General features: G+C 37.9%; 1 protein-coding gene across 1 annotated transcript in view; it reads right to left on the bottom strand.

Annotated features, from left to right (window-relative positions):
• Positions 1-9,639, bottom strand: part of LOC129147489 (uncharacterized) — a 52,416-nt gene extending 42,777 nt beyond the window's left edge. Inside the window, exons 1-4 of the mRNA XM_054709881.1 lie at positions 9,606-9,639; positions 3,532-3,675; positions 2,495-2,596; positions 1,576-1,725 (exon numbers count right to left, since the gene is read on the bottom strand). Of these exons, the coding sequence (XP_054565856.1) occupies positions 1,576-1,725; positions 2,495-2,596; positions 3,532-3,675; positions 9,606-9,639 (430 nt within the window). The remainder of the gene's footprint in view (positions 1-1,575; positions 1,726-2,494; positions 2,597-3,531; positions 3,676-9,605) is intronic.
• Between the last annotated feature and the right edge of the window lie 10,012 nt (positions 9,640-19,651).

The following is a 19,651-nucleotide window of genomic DNA, read 5'->3' as shown; positions in this document are numbered from 1 at the left end:
TCCCCACCAACTTTGTGTGCTATTCATCCTTCCTTACCAGCACCAGTTAGCCTGTCTTTAGAAGAGATGGAGGATACATTGTCTGAAGAAGAGGCCTTCCATGCTTTCAGGCCTTGAATTAGGGTCACTCCTTCTGTCTGATCTGTCTTAAATTCAACTTTGCTGAGCAATTAAATAAAAATAATACAGATGTGTACCATGCTTGTTATCTGTATATTTATCTGTCCGTTAAACAAACAATAAGAGTCTGCTATGTGTCATGTTCAGTGAACACACACAGCCCTCTCTCCATAGAAACTGGAAAATGTTTCCCATGAAAATATAAAATGCACAGAAATATGCATTGTGTCAATATATATCGTAGGTGACTGGTTTTGTAAAAAATATTATTATTTTTAAATGGAACAGAGACTGCTGTATCCTTTCTACCTGGACATACAATTACATTAGAGTTATCAACTTACCTTGATAACTTCTTACCATGAGATTACATTTATTCAATGAAAAAAAAACAAAAAACGGAAATTTCATGTGCCACTAACAAGCAGCACCATACAAACCTCCTACGTACTAATCAATCCATGATCTTCCGTTTCCATGCTGACTGGGACACAGGCATATTAAGTTCCACAAGATAGGGAACATTTTGTTGTAATTGATGGTCCTTGCAAAAAAGTTTCAAACATTAATAAACCAGAATGTGTGTGCGAGGGCTGTGGCAGGTAAGATGGCCGTGCCATATGGGAGCATGTAGAGTGAAAGTACGTTTGTGCGTGATATTTCAGAATTCTGTGTGTGGTATGCCTCACTTGTGGTGTTTACAAGGTGTAACAATGTGTGTGATATGCTTTATTTGAGGAATTTACGTGGTATAATTATGAGGATATAGCATTGTATGTATGTTTGTGTGGAGTTGTATGGATGTTCTGGGATATATCCCATGAGTAATTTTGATATTGGTAAAAGAGAATGGTAAAAGTCTTGGTGGCTGAAGTGGCTTATGGATTAGAAAGATAACAGATAAAATTTATTTTCTTTAAGGCATATGAGTTTTCAAGTGTTTGATCCTGAAGGAGTGATTTAAAACAGATTATCTGTGTGATTGCATGTACATTATTTATAGATTTAGTGTGTAATTGGGTGAGTGTGAACAAATCAAGGTAAGAGTGTACCTAGGTAATGCTACTAGAGAATGGGAAGACAGGTGTGGAATGAAGGCCTGTGCATTTAAGAGAAAAAGTTAAAAGGAGAAATGGGGAGTTACCTGGTATGAAGGAGTACAGCTTGTGTGTGTGTGCAGAGGATATGAGTTTGTGCTCACCTGAGGGGCAGGTTCTGAGTAAATTTGCAATCACATGTCAGCACTGTCCACTACCTCCCAGTGCTGTTATGTTGGAAATGTGTGCTGAGCGATCTTGCCCTGTGCTTGAAGGCACACTCCCTAATTGTCCCTCTGCAGAAGCCTTAGTACCGGTCTGCTTGTCCTGAATTCCTTTCCTGTTTTTGATGGAAGGGCTGAGAGGCATGGCTGCATCTCTTGACCAAGCTCAGATCCTGCCTTTGTATATTCCTTACCATCCTCATCATGTTCGGAAAGATTGGATGATGAATAGTCACAGGAGTACTTTTCAGAAGAGCTCGTATTTTCTTCTGCTGCCTGACTGCAGCCTAGAAACTTCATGAATGACAAAGGATGAGGCACAATCTGTTGAAAGTTGCAGCTTCCTGGGCAATGGAATAAAAAAGCACATTGAGATGAGACATTTTGTGGTTCTGTCTTAATTGAAAAACTACACGTTCAGTGGACATTACACGTCAGGAATTATTACCACACATGATAATGGTTCTCATACAAAGTAAGATGGCTTTCCCTTTTAAAATTCCATTTACTCCTAAACTCTAAATAAACACTTATTAAAACTGTGTTTGGTGGATGTCCCTGATATTGGGTATCTTGTATGTGATATTTCTGGTGATGTGTATGGATAATCATATATTTAGAAGTTTGTCTGAAATATAGTAAGCATTAACTAAAAAGTGGCCTTGGTTTAGGGCCACTGCCTTGTGTCTGTTCTGAAAAGTAGCTTCTCTTAAATTCAACTTTGCTGAGTAATTAAATATAAATAACACAAATGTGGACCATGCTTGTTATCTGTGTATTTATCTGTCCATTAAACAAACAATAAGAGTCTGCTATGTGACATGTTCAGTGTTCACACACAACCCTCTCTTCATGGAAACTGGAAAAAGATTCCCAGGAAAATATAAAATGCACAGAAATATGCATTGTGTCAATATATGTCATGGGTGATTGGTTTTGCAAAAAATATTATTTTTGAATGGAACAGAGATTGCTGTCTCCTTTCTACCTGGACATACAATTACATTAGAGTTATCAACTTACCTTGAAGGTAGTTCTCACCATGAAATTACATTTACACAATGAAAAATAATGGAAATTGCATGCGCCACAAACAGGCATCACTATACAAACCTTCTTGGTACCAATCCATGATCTTCCGTTTACATGCTGATAGGGACTCACGCATATTAAGTTCCCCAAGATACGGAACATTTTGTTGTAATTGATAGAATCCTAGGAAAGAAAGTTTCAAACATTAGAAACTAGAATGTGTGTGCGAGGGCTGTGGCAGGTAAGATGGCCGTGCCATATGGGAGCTGTAGAGTGAAAGTACGTTTGTGCGTGATATTTCAGAATTCTGTGTGTGGTACGCCTCACTTGAGGTGTTTACAAGGTGTAACAATGTGTGTGATATGCTTTATTTGAGGAATTTACGTGGTGTAATTATGAGGATATAACATTGTATGTATGTTTGTGTGGAATTGTATGGATGTTCTGGGATATATCCCATGAGTGATTTTGATATTCTTAAAAGAGAATGGTAAAAGTCTTGGTGGCTGAAGTGGCTTATGGATTAGAAAGATAATAGATCAAAGTTCATTTCCTTTAAGGTATATGAGTTTTCAAGTGTTTGACCCTGAAGTAGGGATTTAAAACAGATCATCTGTGTGATTGCATGTAAATTATTTATAGATTTAGTGTGTAATTGGGTGAGTGTGAAGGAATCAAGGTAAGAGTGTACCTAGGTAATGTTACTAGAGAATCGGAATACAGGACTGTGCATTTGAGAGAAAAAGTAAAAAGGAGATATGGGGAGTTACTTGGTATGGGGGAGTACAGATGTATGAGCATGTGAAGAGGATATGAGTTTGTGCTCACCTGAGGGGCAGGTTCTGAGTAAATTTGTAATCACATATCAGCACTGTCCACTACCTCAGCCACAGCTGTCCCAGTGCTGTTATGTTGGAAATGTGTGCTGAGCGATCTTGCCCTATGCTTGAAGGCACAGTCCCTGCTGGTCCCTCTGCAGAAGCCTTAGTACTACTAGTCTCCCTGCCCTGAATACCTTCCCTGTTTTTGATGGGAAAGTGGAATCAGTAAATACTGAGCTGAGAAGCTTGGCTCCATCTCTTGACCAAGCTCAGATCCTGCCTTGGTATATTCCTTACCATCCGCATCATGATGACCAAGATTGGATGATGAAGAGTCACAGGAAGAATTTTCAGAAGAGCCATCAGAAGAGTACTGACTGCAGCCTGGGGCCGCAATGAATGACCGAAGCTGAGGCGCATCCTGTTGGATGTTGTAGGGTCCTGGGCAATGGAATAAAAAAACACATTGAGATGAGGCATTTTGTGGTTCTATGTTCATTGAAAAACTACATGTTGAGTGGACATTACACGTCAGGCATTATTACCACTCATGATAATGATTCTCATACAAATTAAGATGGCTTTCCCATTAAATTCCATTTACTCCCAAACTCTAAATAAAGACTTATTAAAACTATGTTTTGTGGATGTTCCTGATATTGGGTATGTTGTTTGTGATATTTATGGCGATGTGTATGGATTACCATATATTTAGAAGTTTGTCTGAAAGATAGTAAGCATGAACTAAAATGTGGATATCAATTCCTCATGAAAAAATTGTACCATTAGGGAATATGTGGTGCAAGTTTTATGAATAATTCTGCATGTATATATATCTATTTATATTGATATCTAAATTGAGGTACATATATAGAGATTTGTAAAAGGATAATTTTAATAAATTAACTATTCATTGTTCTCATGTCACTGTTCCCATTTCATTGTTAACAAAGCTCAATGCTCATTATTTAACTGTTTAAGATTATCTTCATCTCTTATGAATGTTTCTGGTAAATATATTATTCACATTTTAGCAGTGTGGTATAGGTAAAGTAATGTGTTTGGTGTTTAAATTCATAATTTGTTGGTTAAAATTATATTAAGATTAAGTAATGTGTGATAAATTTGTTGTTTGAAAATCTGAATATGGGATAAATTTTGTGTGGCTGTGGATGGTATGTATCCTTTGTTTTTGTTTGTTAGGTAAGCACATATTTAAGTGTATACATTGCTTTTCCTATACTGATAGATTTGTGTGTGTTTTACATACTACATAGTTTAGATATGGAATGTCATTACTGAGAATATTCCCTTTGAAGCTAGCTAGTTGAATTAGTGTATTTGTGTAAAGTGAGGAAATAATTAAAGAAAGTGAGGATGTGAAAATCAAGTTGTATAAGAGAAAAAATACCAGGGCTTTGAAAAAGATGGCAGAGAGAAGAGTGTGCAAATTAGGTGTGCAGTAACATGAGATTGCCTTAGAAAGCAAATGGTGAAAAATTGAGTTCTGAAAGGGGCTAAGATAGAATATGCAAGCTATGAACTTGCAGTCTAACTGTTAAATATTCACCAAAAAGAAATATCTTTATTGAAAGTACATGTAATATAATGCCCAGAGCATCACCTTTTCAAGTAATTCAGACTGAAAGCAACCAAATGCTCAGAAAAGTATTATCAATAAAGAAATTATATTCATGCAATGGTATACATAGAATGAACAAACTAAAGTCATATGCGACATGAATAAATTATACAAATATAATGATGAGAGAAAGAAACCAGAACCAAAGCTATATTGTGCCCTTCTGCTTACATAAAAATTAAAAACATGGATACTCATCTAGTGTGCTAAGAGTCAGGGAAATTTCTATGGTACAGACAAAATGGAGCATGGAAAATTTAGAAGCCTGTGGAAGACTATAAGGAAATGAATGATGGGGAGAATGAGTGCAAATTGGTCTGATAGGGTTGCCTGTGAATGTAAACATTGGCTATGAAAGGATATGGATGCGATGGGGTCTTTGATTGCATATGTCTGTACTCTAGTTCAAGTTAAGTTCTTGAGGGTTCTACCACTTATGTCTATTTTAAGTTAGTGCTTCACATGTTCCTTATAATATAACATGTCCTTGTCTGGCATACAGGAACATATTCTTCCATGTTTCTCTGATAAAAATCTAATTACTTTAATCCCTCTCCTATTATCTCCTCAAATAGAACACTGTTCTCCACTGATCTCCATCCTTTTGCTCCAGTCCTTGTAAGTGCTTTTCCCAGGAATGTATTACTTCCATTGCTGATCACAATAAAGTGGATGCAAATGTGTTTGTGTGTTTGTTTGTTTTTTAATGGTAAGTTGTGTTTTTTTTAAGTAATTCTTTATTGTTAAAAATATTACATATGTCACCTTTTTCCTCTCATTAACCCCCTTCCCCACCCCATAGCCTTGGGCAGCCTTGTGTCAACTACTGGGCAGTACTACTCAGCTTAACTTTGGGTTCTGCCAAGATCCCAACCTCACTTTAAATCCTATTCAATCATCCACTCTTAACAGCACCAGTTAGCTTGTCTTTAAAGGGGATGCAGGATAAGTCATCTGAGGAAGAAGAAGTCGCCCATGCTTTCAGCCTGGAGTTAGTGCCACTGCCTTGTCTATGCTGCAGATTTGCTGAGAGATTAGAAACAATAGAGATGTGGTGCATGTTCATTATTTATGCATTTTACCTAACTATTAAACAAACAAAAAACCTCTGCAAGTAAAAGAAACTATCAACAAAATAAAGAGGAAACCCACTGTATAGGAAAATATAGTTACCAATGTTACATCACATAAAGGGTTTATTTCCAAAATATATAAATAAATTATAAAACAGGAGGAATAAAACCCAATGAAAATTGGCAAAAACCTGAATAGACACATTTCCAAACAGGACATACAGATGGGCCATAGACATCTGAAAAAATGCTCAACATCACTAATCTTCAGAGAAATGCTTGGAGAAACCACAATGAGCCCTGGTTGGTGTGCCTCAGTTGGTTGGATTTGATTCCCAGTCAGGGCATAGACCCAGGTTGGGGAGCATGCAAGTAGCAGCTCATTTATGTTCCACTCTCACAACAATCTCTCTCTCTCTCTCTCTCTCTCTCTCTCTCTCTCTCTCTCTCTCTCTCTCTCTCTCCCTCTATCTAAAAAGCTAATTAAAAATAATAAAAGTCACAAAGCATAATACCACCTTATACCTGCCAGAATGACTACCATCAATAAACCCATAAACAACAAGTGCTGGTGAGGATGTGAAAACAAGGGCACTTTAGTGCACTTGTGGGAATGCAGACTGGTGCAGCCACTGTGGAAAACACTATGGAGTTTCCTCAAAAATTGTAAAATGCAACTGCCTTTTAATCAGCAATCCCACTTCTGGGAATATAGCCTAAAATATTGAAATACCAATATGAAAGAATATATATACCCCTATTTGCAGTAAAGTGTTATTTACTGGAGCCAAGATCTGGAAACATCCTAAGTGCACATCAGTAGATTAATTTTAAAAAATCTATGGTACATTTACACAATGAAATACTAGATGGTCATAAAAAAAATCCTACCTTCTGTGACAGCATGGATAGACCTAGAGATTATTATGCTAAGTGAAATAAGCCAGTCAGGGAAAGACAAATATCATATGAGCTCTCTTACATGTGCTATCTAATGAACAAAATAAACTGAAAAACAGAATAGAAACAGAGATATGGATACATGAAACAGACTGACAGTTGTCAGAGGAGAGAAGGGGGAAGATAGGATGAAAGAAGGTAAAGGGATTAGTCAAAGAGAATACATGAGTGACCCATAGACACAGACAACAGTGTTATGGTGGCCAGAGAGAAGGTGGAGTGAGTGCAATGGGGAAAGAGGAGAAGCATGGAGGGGGGAGGGATAGAAACATATGCCCTTTCCACCATGCTCTTCTTTTTCCTAATTTACTGGCATGTTGATATCTTGGGGTTTCTATTTGAAAGCTGAATGTTAATGATAACAAAGTTTACATCAGCTCAGACCCATGAATTACCTCATGGAAGAGACTTGCCCTAGTGGCCTGCATATATGTGCTAATTTATCATATAAGCAAGAAATAGATCCACTTGTTTACTAGTCACTGAATACTAATCTACTCTAGTAGAGATATGTGTTTTTGAGAGGCAAAAAAAAAATGGACCTGGTACATAAATAGTGGGCAATTATGTCAGGTTAATATCTACTTTTTCCCTGGATTATTTATGTTCTGTATGTGTGTAATGTTCTGTATGTGTGTATATGTGAATAGGTTTGATTGTATTTTTCCATGTCTCATAGTTTATGTTCAATAACATCCTATCTAATAAAATAGTAAAATGCAAATTAACCATCACTACACCACACCCACAGGCCACACCCACCATCCAATCAGGAGTGGTTATGCAAATCAACCCAACCAAGATGGCTGAGTCCATGGAGAGAGCATGAGGGAGGCTTGAGTTTCTCCAGCAATAGAGGAAGCCAAGCTTTCCACACACCCTGGCCAGCCCAGGCCTCTGCTTAAGGCTACAAAGTTTCAATTATAGAAGGTGAATTAACCCCACAGAAATGGCTGCTGGCCACGGAGCGAGCACAAGGCTTGACTCCGCTACAGGCTACAGAGTTTCAATTGTAGAAGGTAAATAAATTCGAGATACCAGGGCCTCCTCTTGGGTCACCAGGGGGCATGGCCGGCCTGCAAACCACCACAGGCCCCTCGCTCAGGCTGCCCCACACCCCAAGGGAATCCCCACCCTTCAGGGCAAACCAGTAAGCTCCCACCCACGCACCAGGCCTCTATCCTGTCTAATAAAAGAGTAATATGCAGATTGACCATCACTCCAACACACAAGATGGCTGCTCCCATGTGGTCAAAGATGGCTGCCCCCCATGTAGACACAAGATGGCCACTACAAGATGGCCAGCAGAGGAGGGCAGTTGGGGGCGATCAAGCCTGCAGGGAAGGGCAGTTAAGGGTGACCAGGCTGGCAGAGGAAGGAAGTTGGGGGCCAAACAGACTGGCAGGGGAGCAGTTAGACATCAATCAGGCTGGCAGCAGAGTGGTTAGGGGGTGGTTAGGCTGGCAGGCAGAAGTGGTTAGGGGCAATCAGGAAGGCAGGCAGGTGAGCAGTTGGGAAACAACAGTCCTGGATTGTGAGAGGGATCCCAGATTGGAGAAGGGGCAGGCTGGTCTGAGGGACACCCCCCCGCACACAAACCCGTGCACAGATTTCGTGCGCCGGGCCTCTAGTCTATAATATGTACTATTGTTTTTTTTAAAGTGAAATGAATATAGCCTTTTCCAAAGATTCATTGGAGGATGCAGAAATCCTAAAAAAGTTAGAAATATCAGTCCTTGCCCTAACCAGTTTGCCTCAGTGGATAGAGCATCCACCTCTGGACTCAAGGGTCCCAGGTTCAATTACAGTCAAGGGCATGTACCTTGGTTGCAGGCACATACTCAGTGGCAAGTGTGCAGGTGGCAGCTGATCAATGTTTCTCTTTCATCAATGTTTCTAACTCTCTATCCCTCTCCCTTCCTCTCTGTAAAAAAGTCAATAAAATATATGTTTTTAAAAGGAAATATCAGTCCTCTTTAGGAATGTGAGCTACCGTGGGAACTTTGGGGTTGGCTCCATTCTGTCTTCTTCCCACCACTGAGCAAGGGTCATCCTCATAGTGGTTACTTGTTTACTTACAATCTCCATAGTAACCAAACTATTTCAGTTTTCCATTTATCCAGAAAGAGCTAAAATATCTCCTTAATTAAACCATCATTGTTACAAGGTGTTTTGTGTGTGTGTGTGTTTGTGTGTGTGTGTGTGTGTGTGTGTGTGAGTGTGCACGCACCAGCGCACCAATGCGTCCCATTTTTTCTTACATTTCACATAGGAGCCCCACATTTACATCTTCATAGCCTAACAAAATAATTCATCTTTACCCCTGGGTAAATAAATTATTTCTGACATTATACTCTAATTTCTACAGAAACAGTTTTAAGTGTTCAAAATTCTTTCCCCATCCCTCCTCTCCTTTCTCTTCCTTCTCCTCCCTCTCCTCCACCCTCCCCCTCCTATCTTTCTCTCTGTCTCCATCTTTCTCCCACTTCCCATCCCTGCGTCCATCTCTCCTCCTTTCCCTTCCTTCCTATCCCTCTGTCACTTTCTCCCCACCTATCTCTCTCTCTCTCTCTCTCTCCCTTCCTCATTACAACTAGGATTCTCTTTTTAGAAAACAGTACCTGGCTATCCTATTCCCCAAGGATGTGCTTAACACACACCTCTTGAAATCCTTGCAGTTTTTATGAAATACTCACTTTCCAGATGTTTCTTTTTTTCATTTCGTTTCATGGTTCAACTCTGTAAAGAGTCAGTCAAATCAGGCACCTTTCTCCCCCAAACTCTACTCTCAGAATGTCAGTTGATGATGATAAAGAATGAAATTACAACAAGCACAATTAATATAAACAAATTACAATCAATAACAAGTCACTTGAGAGTCTTCTACTTTCAGCAATCACTGCTCTGACCAGTGCCTAGGACACCACCAGGGCAGTTATGATTCAAGTCATCGCTATGGTTTCAGCAGTGTTCCATGACATGTGCATGACATCAGTGCATTCCAGGCTCCAGCTAGTATTCATAGGACTGCAGGACTGCCACATCCATAGACCACAGTGATCCCTTTTATGCAATGGAAACTCTTCCATGAACTTGAATTTCTTTTATTCATTTACTCCTTATCAAAACTAGAGGATAGGCAAATTGAATTTAGAAAGGCAATTATTTTATGTGTCTAGGGTGAGGCTAAGCAATACCTGAGAAAACTAGGCTTAGAACCATGTTTGTCTCACAGAAATAGTATTGCTATTTATATCTTATGCGCAGTATTATTTAACTAATGTACAACCATGATTATATGTGAGGTGCATATTGGTGTATATGTGTGGATTTGAAAACATCTCATAATTCCTTACAATTCTAACATTTATCGAATATCCCCCGCTATTAGGAATAATCTCATATATTTTTACAACAAGCCATTGTCGCTTTTGCTACTCTTTATCATTTCCCCAGAGGCTTGGAAAAGAGGAAGCCTCTGGACCTTGTCAAGAATCCTGTTCTTGTCAAGCCCAAAGGTCTCATTCACCTGGCCTCTGTTAGGCGCCATGCTATATCTTCTGGAAACTGCTGGGCTCTGTACAGGGTTTGAACTCTATATAGTCGCTCCATTGTACATCCCACCCACCACAGAATATGCCTTCTCCATTCAGAGCAATATGTGTTTACTTCCAAACCTTAGCAGTTCCATTAGAACCAGGCCATTACTTAGCCTTCTTCAGTCTTCTTTACCTTCAGTAGGTCCTGCCTTTGTGGGTAAAGAACTCTTACCCCACCTAACCATTGGCAGCATTTTCCAGTGCTTGAAATCACACCTACACACTATTAGACTAATGCATAAAGTCAATTTTGTGCTCACAAATGCTCATAATAATGGTGTCAATATTTCTGAATCCCTAATGCTGCTGCATTAGTTTCCACTCTTTTTGACCAGCATGGAGTTTTGCCTCACTACTTTCAACTATGAATTTTGAGGCATGAAAAAGAGAAAGTTTTGAATGTCATATACAAATTCATTTGTATTCCTGGCTGATAATGAATCTAAAGTGAAGAATTTATACTTAATCAATAAAGAAATTTAAAGAAATAATTTACACAAGAAAAAAATCACTTAGGTGGCCAGTATGTTATGTACACATTAGTGGCTAATCAATGCTATTGTCCTCAGCTCCATTAATTTTTAATACATTAAATTAAGGACTGAGTATTTCCCTATAATAAGTAATCAATAAAATTAAGATAATTTTCAAAATAGGGCTCAAATATAATGAAGAAGGAATAAAAACTATGCTTTTGACTTGAGTCTCAAGATTTACTATGAAATGTGGGGAAATCATGAAATATTTGATTTACAGCAGACCTGCTAAAAGCTTTGTTTATTTGCAAAACACAATGTGAGGACAATTTACCAATTTGACACCTAAGTATGGGTCAAATTCTGACCTCCCAAATGACACTAGTAGAGAATATAACAAATATTTGAGATAAATGTAAGCTTTTTGAAATAAGGGTTGATAGAGTAAAAGAGATAGTAATTTGCCTCTCCATAGTAAAAGATTAACTACTTAAAATAGTTTGTCAAATATTAAACTTAACTGCTTTAATTTTAACCTCTTGAGACTGAACATAAAACCCCCCATATTGAAACCAGCTTTATTTGAGATACATAAATTTAGCATTTTACAAATTATCGGAATAATCTATTCCTAAACACCAATGAGAAAAATACACTAGCAACAAGAAAATTATCCACAAATAAAGCAGCATTGATTTTAAAACTAAATATATTATTCAAACCAAATTAGTCTGCAATGGGTTCATTTCTGTGTAAAGGAAGACATTTGTGAAATAGTAAGAACTTTAGTTTTACAGATATTGAAGTTTAAAAGAAATCAGATTGAATTGCATTGGTAACCTCCCTTTTCATGATATTAACCTCAAAACCATATGTACAAATAGCCCATATTTTAGTCACACAAGTACGAAAAAAATTTCTAAAAAATTAAACTTGGTAAATATTTACAGAATCTTACCTAGGATTTAAAGGATGTAAAAACTCATATATATGTACATATAAAGAGTAACTTGTGGTTTGTAATTTCATATTATAGAGGTTTATTTATTTAATTACTTTTTAAAGACGTGTTTTATTGATTTAAGAGAGAAGGAGAGAGAAAGACATTGATTCAAGAGAGAAAAATTCTTTGGCTGCCTCCTGCATGCCCCCATTGGGAATCAAGCCTGCAACCTAGTCACTTGCCTTGGCTGTGAATTGAACAAGCACATTTTGGGCACATGGGATGACATTCAACAAACTGAGACATCCGCCAGGGAATATAGAGGTTTATTTTTTTCTTTTAAGTCTATTTAACTTCATGGTACAACTAAAGGATAACCAGCATTCAAAGAAACTATTACGCCCTGGCAGGGTTTTCTCAGTGGTTGGAGCATTGGCCCTCAGACCAAAGCGTCAGGTTCTAGCGCATGTACCTTGATTGCAGGCTCAATCTGGGGCCTCAGTAAGCAAGTATGCTGGAGACAATCAATCAATGTGCTTCTCTCAGATTGATGCTTCTCTCTTTCTCCCATTCCACTATCTCTCTTAAAATAAAATAAAATAAAATCAATGGAAAAAAATGTCCTCAAGTGAGGATTAAAAAAAAAAAAAAAAAAAACAACTGTTGCCCTAACCGGTTTTCCACAGTGGATAGAGCACTGGCCTGCAGACTGGAAGGTCCCAGGTTCAATTCCGGCCAAGTGTTGTACCTGGGTTGTGGGTACATCCCCTGTAGGAGGTGTGCAGAAGGCAGCTGATCGATGTTCCTAACTCTCTATCCCTCTCCCTTCCTCTCTGTTAAAAACCAATTTTTTATATATTAATATATACATATAATGAAATATATTAAAAACATTTAACTTTAAAAAGAAAGAAAGAAACTGTTAAAAACATGGGAACATTTTGGGTTTTACTCTACTTACAAGCTAAATATTTAGCTGCCACACATTCATTATTGCTGACAGAAGACACAAGTTTTCTGAGACAGGGACAAAGGATGTTATTTCTTGTGTCCCAGACACCAGAGGATCATGATATTCATATTTGCTCAAATGCAGATATTACATTTGCTGAAGGTTTGCATTAGAACTGAGTCAGCTCCTGAATCCCAGGTCCTTTTATTAGTCATAGAAGCAGTTCATTGGAGATGATAAGGCTCTTGGCACACACACAATACATTTAGTGCTTACTGTGGGCCAAGCTCTCAGTAAATGTTTTTCATCTATTATCTGATGAAATTTTAAAAATAAGATAAGAAATAAGAGATATTGATATTTCCAGAGGAGATGATAGAGATGATAGAACTTAAGCAAATGAGGCTTACTTACACTGAGCCCAGAGACAAGAAATCCTAGATACCTGGTTCTAGAGCTCATAGTTGTAATCATGCTGCTAAAGCCCTTTTTCCACGATAAACTTACTCCTAATCTGGGTAATCTGAGAGACAATTGGTCAAACTTCTTCTGAAGAGCCCTAAAAATGATGATCTCTAATTGGGATTACATGAGATTGACAAATTTTGCTATTTTATTTAATTACTAGAGGCCCGGTGCACAAAATTCGTGCACAGAGGGGGGATGTCCCTCAGCCCAGCCTCCACCCTCTCCAATCTGGGACCGCTCGAGGAATGTCCGAATGCCCGTTTAGGCCCGATACCAGTGGGATTGGGCCTAAACAGGCAGTCGGACATCCCTCTCACAATGTAGGACTGCTGGCTCCCAACTGCTCGCCTGCCTGCCTTCATGACTGCCCCTAATCGCTTCTGGCTGCCAGCCTGATCACCTCCTAACCACTCCACTGCCAGCCTGATTGATGCCTAACTGCTCCTCTGCCAGCCTGATTGATGTCTAACTGCTCCCCTGCCAGCCTGTTTGCCCCCAATTTCCCTCCTCTGCCGGCCTGGTCACCCCTAACTGCCCTCCCCTGCAGGGTTGATCACCTCCAACTGCCCTCCCTTTCAGGCCTGGTCCCTCTCAACTGCCCTCCCTTGCAGGCCGGGTGCCTCCCAACTGCACTCCCCTGCTGAGATCTTGTGGTGGCCATCTTGTGTCCACATGGGGGCAGGATCTTTGATCACATGGGGGCAGCCATATTGTGTTTTGAAGTGAAGGTCAATCTGCATATTACTCTTTTATTAGATAGGATAGAGGCCTGGTGCACGGGTGGGGGCCAGCTGGTTTGCCCTGAAGGGTGTCCCGGATCAGGGTGGGGGTTCCCTAGGGGAGTGGGGTGGACTGGATGAAGGGCCTGTGGTGGTTTGCAGGCTGGCCACGCCCCCTGGCGAACCAAGCGGAGGCCTTGGTATCTGGAATTTATTTACCTTCTTCAATTGAAACTTTGTAGCCTGGAGCGGAGGCCTAAGGCAGCCAGGGCTACAGAAGCTTTTCTTCCTCCATTGCCGGGGGAAACCCAAGCCTCCCACTCTTTCCAGCTCAGTGGCTGCCGCCATTTCTGTTGGGATTTGTTTACCTTCTACAATTGAAACTTTGTAGCCTTGAGTGGAGGCTTAGGCCTGCAATGGCACGTGGAAAGCTTGGCTTCCTTTGTTACTGGGGAAACCCAAGCCTCCCTCCTGCTTTCTGTGGCTGTAGCCATCTTGGTTGGGTTTATTTGCATATTTGCTCCTGATTGGCTGGTGGGCGTGGCTGGTGGGCGTAGCTTGTGGGTGTAGTGGAGTTAGGGTCAATTTGAATATTATTCTTTTATTAGGTAGGATAATGAGAATTGTCTGTAAAGATAGATTATACATATTTCAATGAAAGAATATGTAATATTTCCAAACCTTTTGTATCACAGTAGTTCTTGGACCAGCAACATCACCAGGCAAGTTGTTAGCAAATTTCAGGCACCATCACCACCAAGGAATCACACACTCTGAAAATGTGTCCAGGCAAAGTGTTTTAACAAGCCCTACTGGTGATTGTGATACATGCTAAGAATGACTTCTGGGGAATATTTTAGCTGGCTTCCAAATCAGGGCAACGAAAAGCAGTTTGAAATAGGTAGGGGATATAATATGAAAATGGATTGAAACAATCTATAAAGAGTGGCTGCTATTAGTTCTCTTCCAAGTACTTAAAAAATATTCTGATACCTACACATTTTCCTTCACTGGAGATTTGAAGACTTTTCTCATTTTATTTCTAAAGAATTTAAACAGCATGAAAGAAAATTTCTACAAATGTGAATTAAAAATGGTCTTTAAATTGAAACAAGCAATTCTCTCTTACCCCACAGTGAGGACCACCAGTCAACAAATCCTGCTAATAGACACAGAAGTTCCAATTGGCTTTTTATGCTTCACTTTAAAATTTTGTAGGAGCCAAACTATAAATTAAAGTTAAATAATAAAGACATTCATTTTCAGACACTCAAATCCTCAAATACACTCTTTCTCAGAAAACTCCAGGAGGTTTTACTCCACTAAAACAAGGGAGTAGACCAAAGGAAGAGGAAGACCTGGGATCCATTGAGTAGACCTTCCAATAAGAGTAGAAAAAGTATATTCCATAAGTATATTGGTGCAGAAGACTTAGCAAGTAAGTATTTTGATTATTTCTCTAAGGGGAATGACTGTAGCTGAAAATTCTCCAATGAAAAAATGGGATTGATAGATTATCTAATATAATTTGAAAGTGGCATTCAAAGTTTTATATTACTCTTGAATAATTGGACATCAAACTAGAAATGGGAGTGGAAGATGACTCCAGACAGCAACCCTTCTTCTTTTCACAGTCAGATGTTTTCTCGGCACTTTTCTCAGTTCTGGTGCTCTGGGATGGCCATCCCAGCTTGGGTTTAGACCCCAGTGTTCTCAGTGGGAACTGCCCACACCTGAAATATCCCTCTGGAACTTCAGCTGCTGTCTACGGATCCCAGCCAGCTCTTTTGTGCCTCTGCACTTCCTACCATCTCTATGAGGTCTCCACTCTCCATCCTTGGTTTACAGGGTTCTCTCCAGCTAGTCTTCAGTTGATTATTCAGGATAATTTTTCTATATTTTAGTTGTAATTCCAGTTTGGTCCCGGGAAAATGTCAGTGTAGCTTCCACTTACTACTCCACCATTTTGGAACTTGATGTTTGTTGAGTTTGATTATGGTTTTATGTTTTCAAACACAGTGTTTTGATTTCACAAAGTGAACTTTATGAATCTTTCATTTATTGTTCCTACATTTATATTCATAATTTGATTTATGTGTTCCTTCATTAAAAGTCTATATTCTTTTCGGGCTACCATTTTTTTTTTAATTCCTTTTAATTTTTATTTTTTTTAATTCTTTATTGTTGAAAAAATATTTGCCTTTTAAACCAAGTGGTGGTCTAGGGTATTGATCCAATTTTATTTTTTATTCTCCAAATAGTGTTTTTTTTTTTTTTTTTTCAGTTTCTCTAATTTCATTTACCTACATGTTCATCATTTACTTAGTAATTGGTCAAGTCCCCACCATTGGTTTAACTTTTTTATCATAGATTAAATTTCATACTCATTTAGGTCTAATTCTAGGTTTTTCTTAGTCCATTGTAGCTTGCTTTCTTGATCTCTATGTCTCTTTAAATGCTGTAAGGCTGTCTGGAATATAAAAGCTGTAGAGTAGACTTTAATGCTTCATAAGATTATATTCCTTCTACTGTTGTTGCCTCCCTCCCCCGTCCAGGGGACTCCTAGCTCTTCTTCCTGTTACTTTTTCATGTGTACTTTAGAATCAATTATTTTTTATAGAGAACAAAATTAAAACAAAAAGATTTGTTTGGTATTCAATTTGGATTGCCTTATATTTTTATCTTTCAATTTAGATAACTGATATTTTTTATGACACTGTAGTCATTAGTATATAGTATTTTTGCACTTGTTAAATCTACTTTTGAGACTGTCTTAATATTATATACTGAAGGATTATATTTTTCTTGTCAGTCTTAGATTTAGACATTATTGTAAATGGACTTTTCCTATTATATATTCTAGTGGGTGCATTTAAGGTTTAGATGTGAAGGCAATTGATTATTATTTTTTAAAGTTGTAATGATAGCAACACCACGTGTTCAAAAATAGTTGAGATTTTATTTCACTATTTTGAAATCTTTAAAAAGTTTATCCTGTACTACCAGATATTTTTCCATAAAGAAATAATCAGGTACCTGGAAACATGTTGATCCTCTTGGTCTAGGCTTTAAACTTTGTTGGTGGGATCAAAGCTTCATTTATTCTAGGGTTATATGGTTAAATTATTCCTTTTCCTCTATTTAGACAAGACAATTCTAGTAGTTTAATCAATGCCCACTGGTTTATGAGGTTTTCCTCCTGGCTATTAGGTACAGGCATTTTTCATGCATAGTGACCATGGCGAACAGAGAGGGGAGAACTTATTCATGAACTCAACAACATAGATTACTGTACTTCGCAACAAGGCTGATTGGTTTAATGCACTGCTAAATGCCCATCCTATGTACAGTGGAGACTAGCAATGCTGAAATAATTCTATTTTACAGTGGGGAAACTGTTCTTGTAACTGATATCAGGTTTATTATATTGGATCAGACACTGTTTCCTCTAGTCTTTTCAGGGTTTGATATTTTTCCTAGCCTTGAATATTTGTCATATGTACTCCTTTATTAGTACTCAACTGAATATTTAAGTGGGATTCTCTACAGATTTCTTAGGTAAAACTCTGGGTAACACTCTTGTTTTTTGCTATGCCTTACAACTTCTTTGTTCATTGGATACCTTGGGCTCCCAGCTCTGTCTCCACAACTTAGGAAATCCAGAAAGCTCTACCTGCATGTTGGCCATGATATTTCCTCTATGTTGTAGGATGGAGCAGTAGTAGAACTTTAGGTTTTCTGTCTCTCTAGAATGACCATTTTTCACTGCCTGATGCTTTGTGTGCTATTATTTCATATATTTGGTATGTAAAAATAAAATTGCATAGTTATTGATGACATATTCTGCATAGATACAATAATTTATTATTTAATCTAGAAACAAAAATTGTTATTCTCTGCCAATTTTGAAAGATTCATCTACATATCTCTTCCTTTGATTAATTTGCTACTAATCCTTTAATCTTATAATATTTAAATCTGTGACCATATGGTAAAATTATTAACCACTGTCCACAAATATATACTATATATCTATCTGGCCCAAAATATATTGCTTTAAATTCTTACTGGGAGGATACTCTTTACCATTGTATTTAAGGACCATACCTGAAAGTGACTATATTACTTTGACAATCTACTTCTGACTGGTACCAGAAGTTTGGGCAAATCCATCTATGTTGGGCAAAATAATGACCACCAAAGATATCCACATGCTAATATCTGGAACTTCGGAATATTTTATTATGTTATATGGCAAGGGAGGCTTAAAGTGGAAGATAGAATTATGTAGGCTAATCAGCTGACCTTGAGGTGAATTAAGTATCTTAGATTGTCCAAGTTGGCTCAATGTAATAATAACAGTCCTTTTAAGAGAAAAAGTGAGGCCAGAAGGTCAGAGAGATTTGAAGACACTATGCTGTTCTGGCTTTGAAGGTGGAGCAAGGGGCTGGGAGCTAAGAAATTTAGGAGATCTTCAGCAACTGGAAAAGGCAAAGAAACACATTCTTGCCTAGTTCCTCCAGAAGGAATGCAGCCCTGCTGAACACCTTGATTTCTAGGCCAGTAACAACCATTTGGGACTTCTGAACTCCAGAGCTGTAAGATAACAAATTTTAATTGCTTTATACCACTAAGAAAATGGAAGCTAATATGCCATTTTTTCCCTTTGCTAACTGATCATAGCAAACATCCCATGAGATATACGAATTAATTAAGGGGGAAATGGCAATGAAACATAAATGGTTACTGTAGAAATAGGAAAAACTTACTTATACAATTTACTTGAGTTTTCATAACTATTCAGGTCTCATATCAAATATACAACTTCTTTAAGAATGAGCACTGCTCTTTTCATTGAAAATTATGATTTTGTGGGTTATAAAATATCCAGTTAATAAAATTCAAATCAAGGATCCTGGTTATTTGGTATCCCATGGTTAATAATCAGTTTCTACCAATGTCCAATAGCAAAGCAAAAGTTTTTCTCAAGAAATTATATTTTAATTGCAAAAGAAGGATGTATTTACTTCAGCACCTTGAGCTACTGTACTACAATTCTCTTAGTGGGACTTTTCAGAACTCCATACAACAAGCTACTTACTATTTCAGCAGAGCAGAAGAAGGAAGCATAACATAAGCCACCATAAAATATTTAGACTTTTTAAAGTCCAGTATTTCTACCCAACAACCTGGAATCTAGACAATAAATCTAGTTTTTCTCATCCTTGAGAAAGAGAAAACACTAAAATTAGGTGGTAGATTTGACGGGTAAAGGGATCTCATAAGAAACTTCACTCCTATAAACCTATATATTGTACTATATATTGAGAAAAAGATTTTCCAGACAATTTACAAAGCTCATTACATACTTTTCATTAAATTTGTTTACCATAATAATCTTTTTACATAGTCACTAATACAATAAAATAGTAAAGAATAGGATATGATAAAACAGCAATAAAATTGTAGTTACATAGACAAGGAATGCTATATGTTCATCTTTAAAAATATCTAAGCAAATTTTAGTTCCTTTGTGCTTTTGAACCAGCATCTGCACAATAAAAAAAAAAATACACATATCTTAT

Source organism: Eptesicus fuscus, chromosome 3 (genome assembly GCF_027574615.1).
Source record: "Eptesicus fuscus isolate TK198812 chromosome 3, DD_ASM_mEF_20220401, whole genome shotgun sequence".
Taxonomy (NCBI): Eukaryota; Metazoa; Chordata; class Mammalia; order Chiroptera; family Vespertilionidae; genus Eptesicus; species Eptesicus fuscus.
This window is presented reverse-complemented; position numbering and strand designations above follow the sequence as displayed.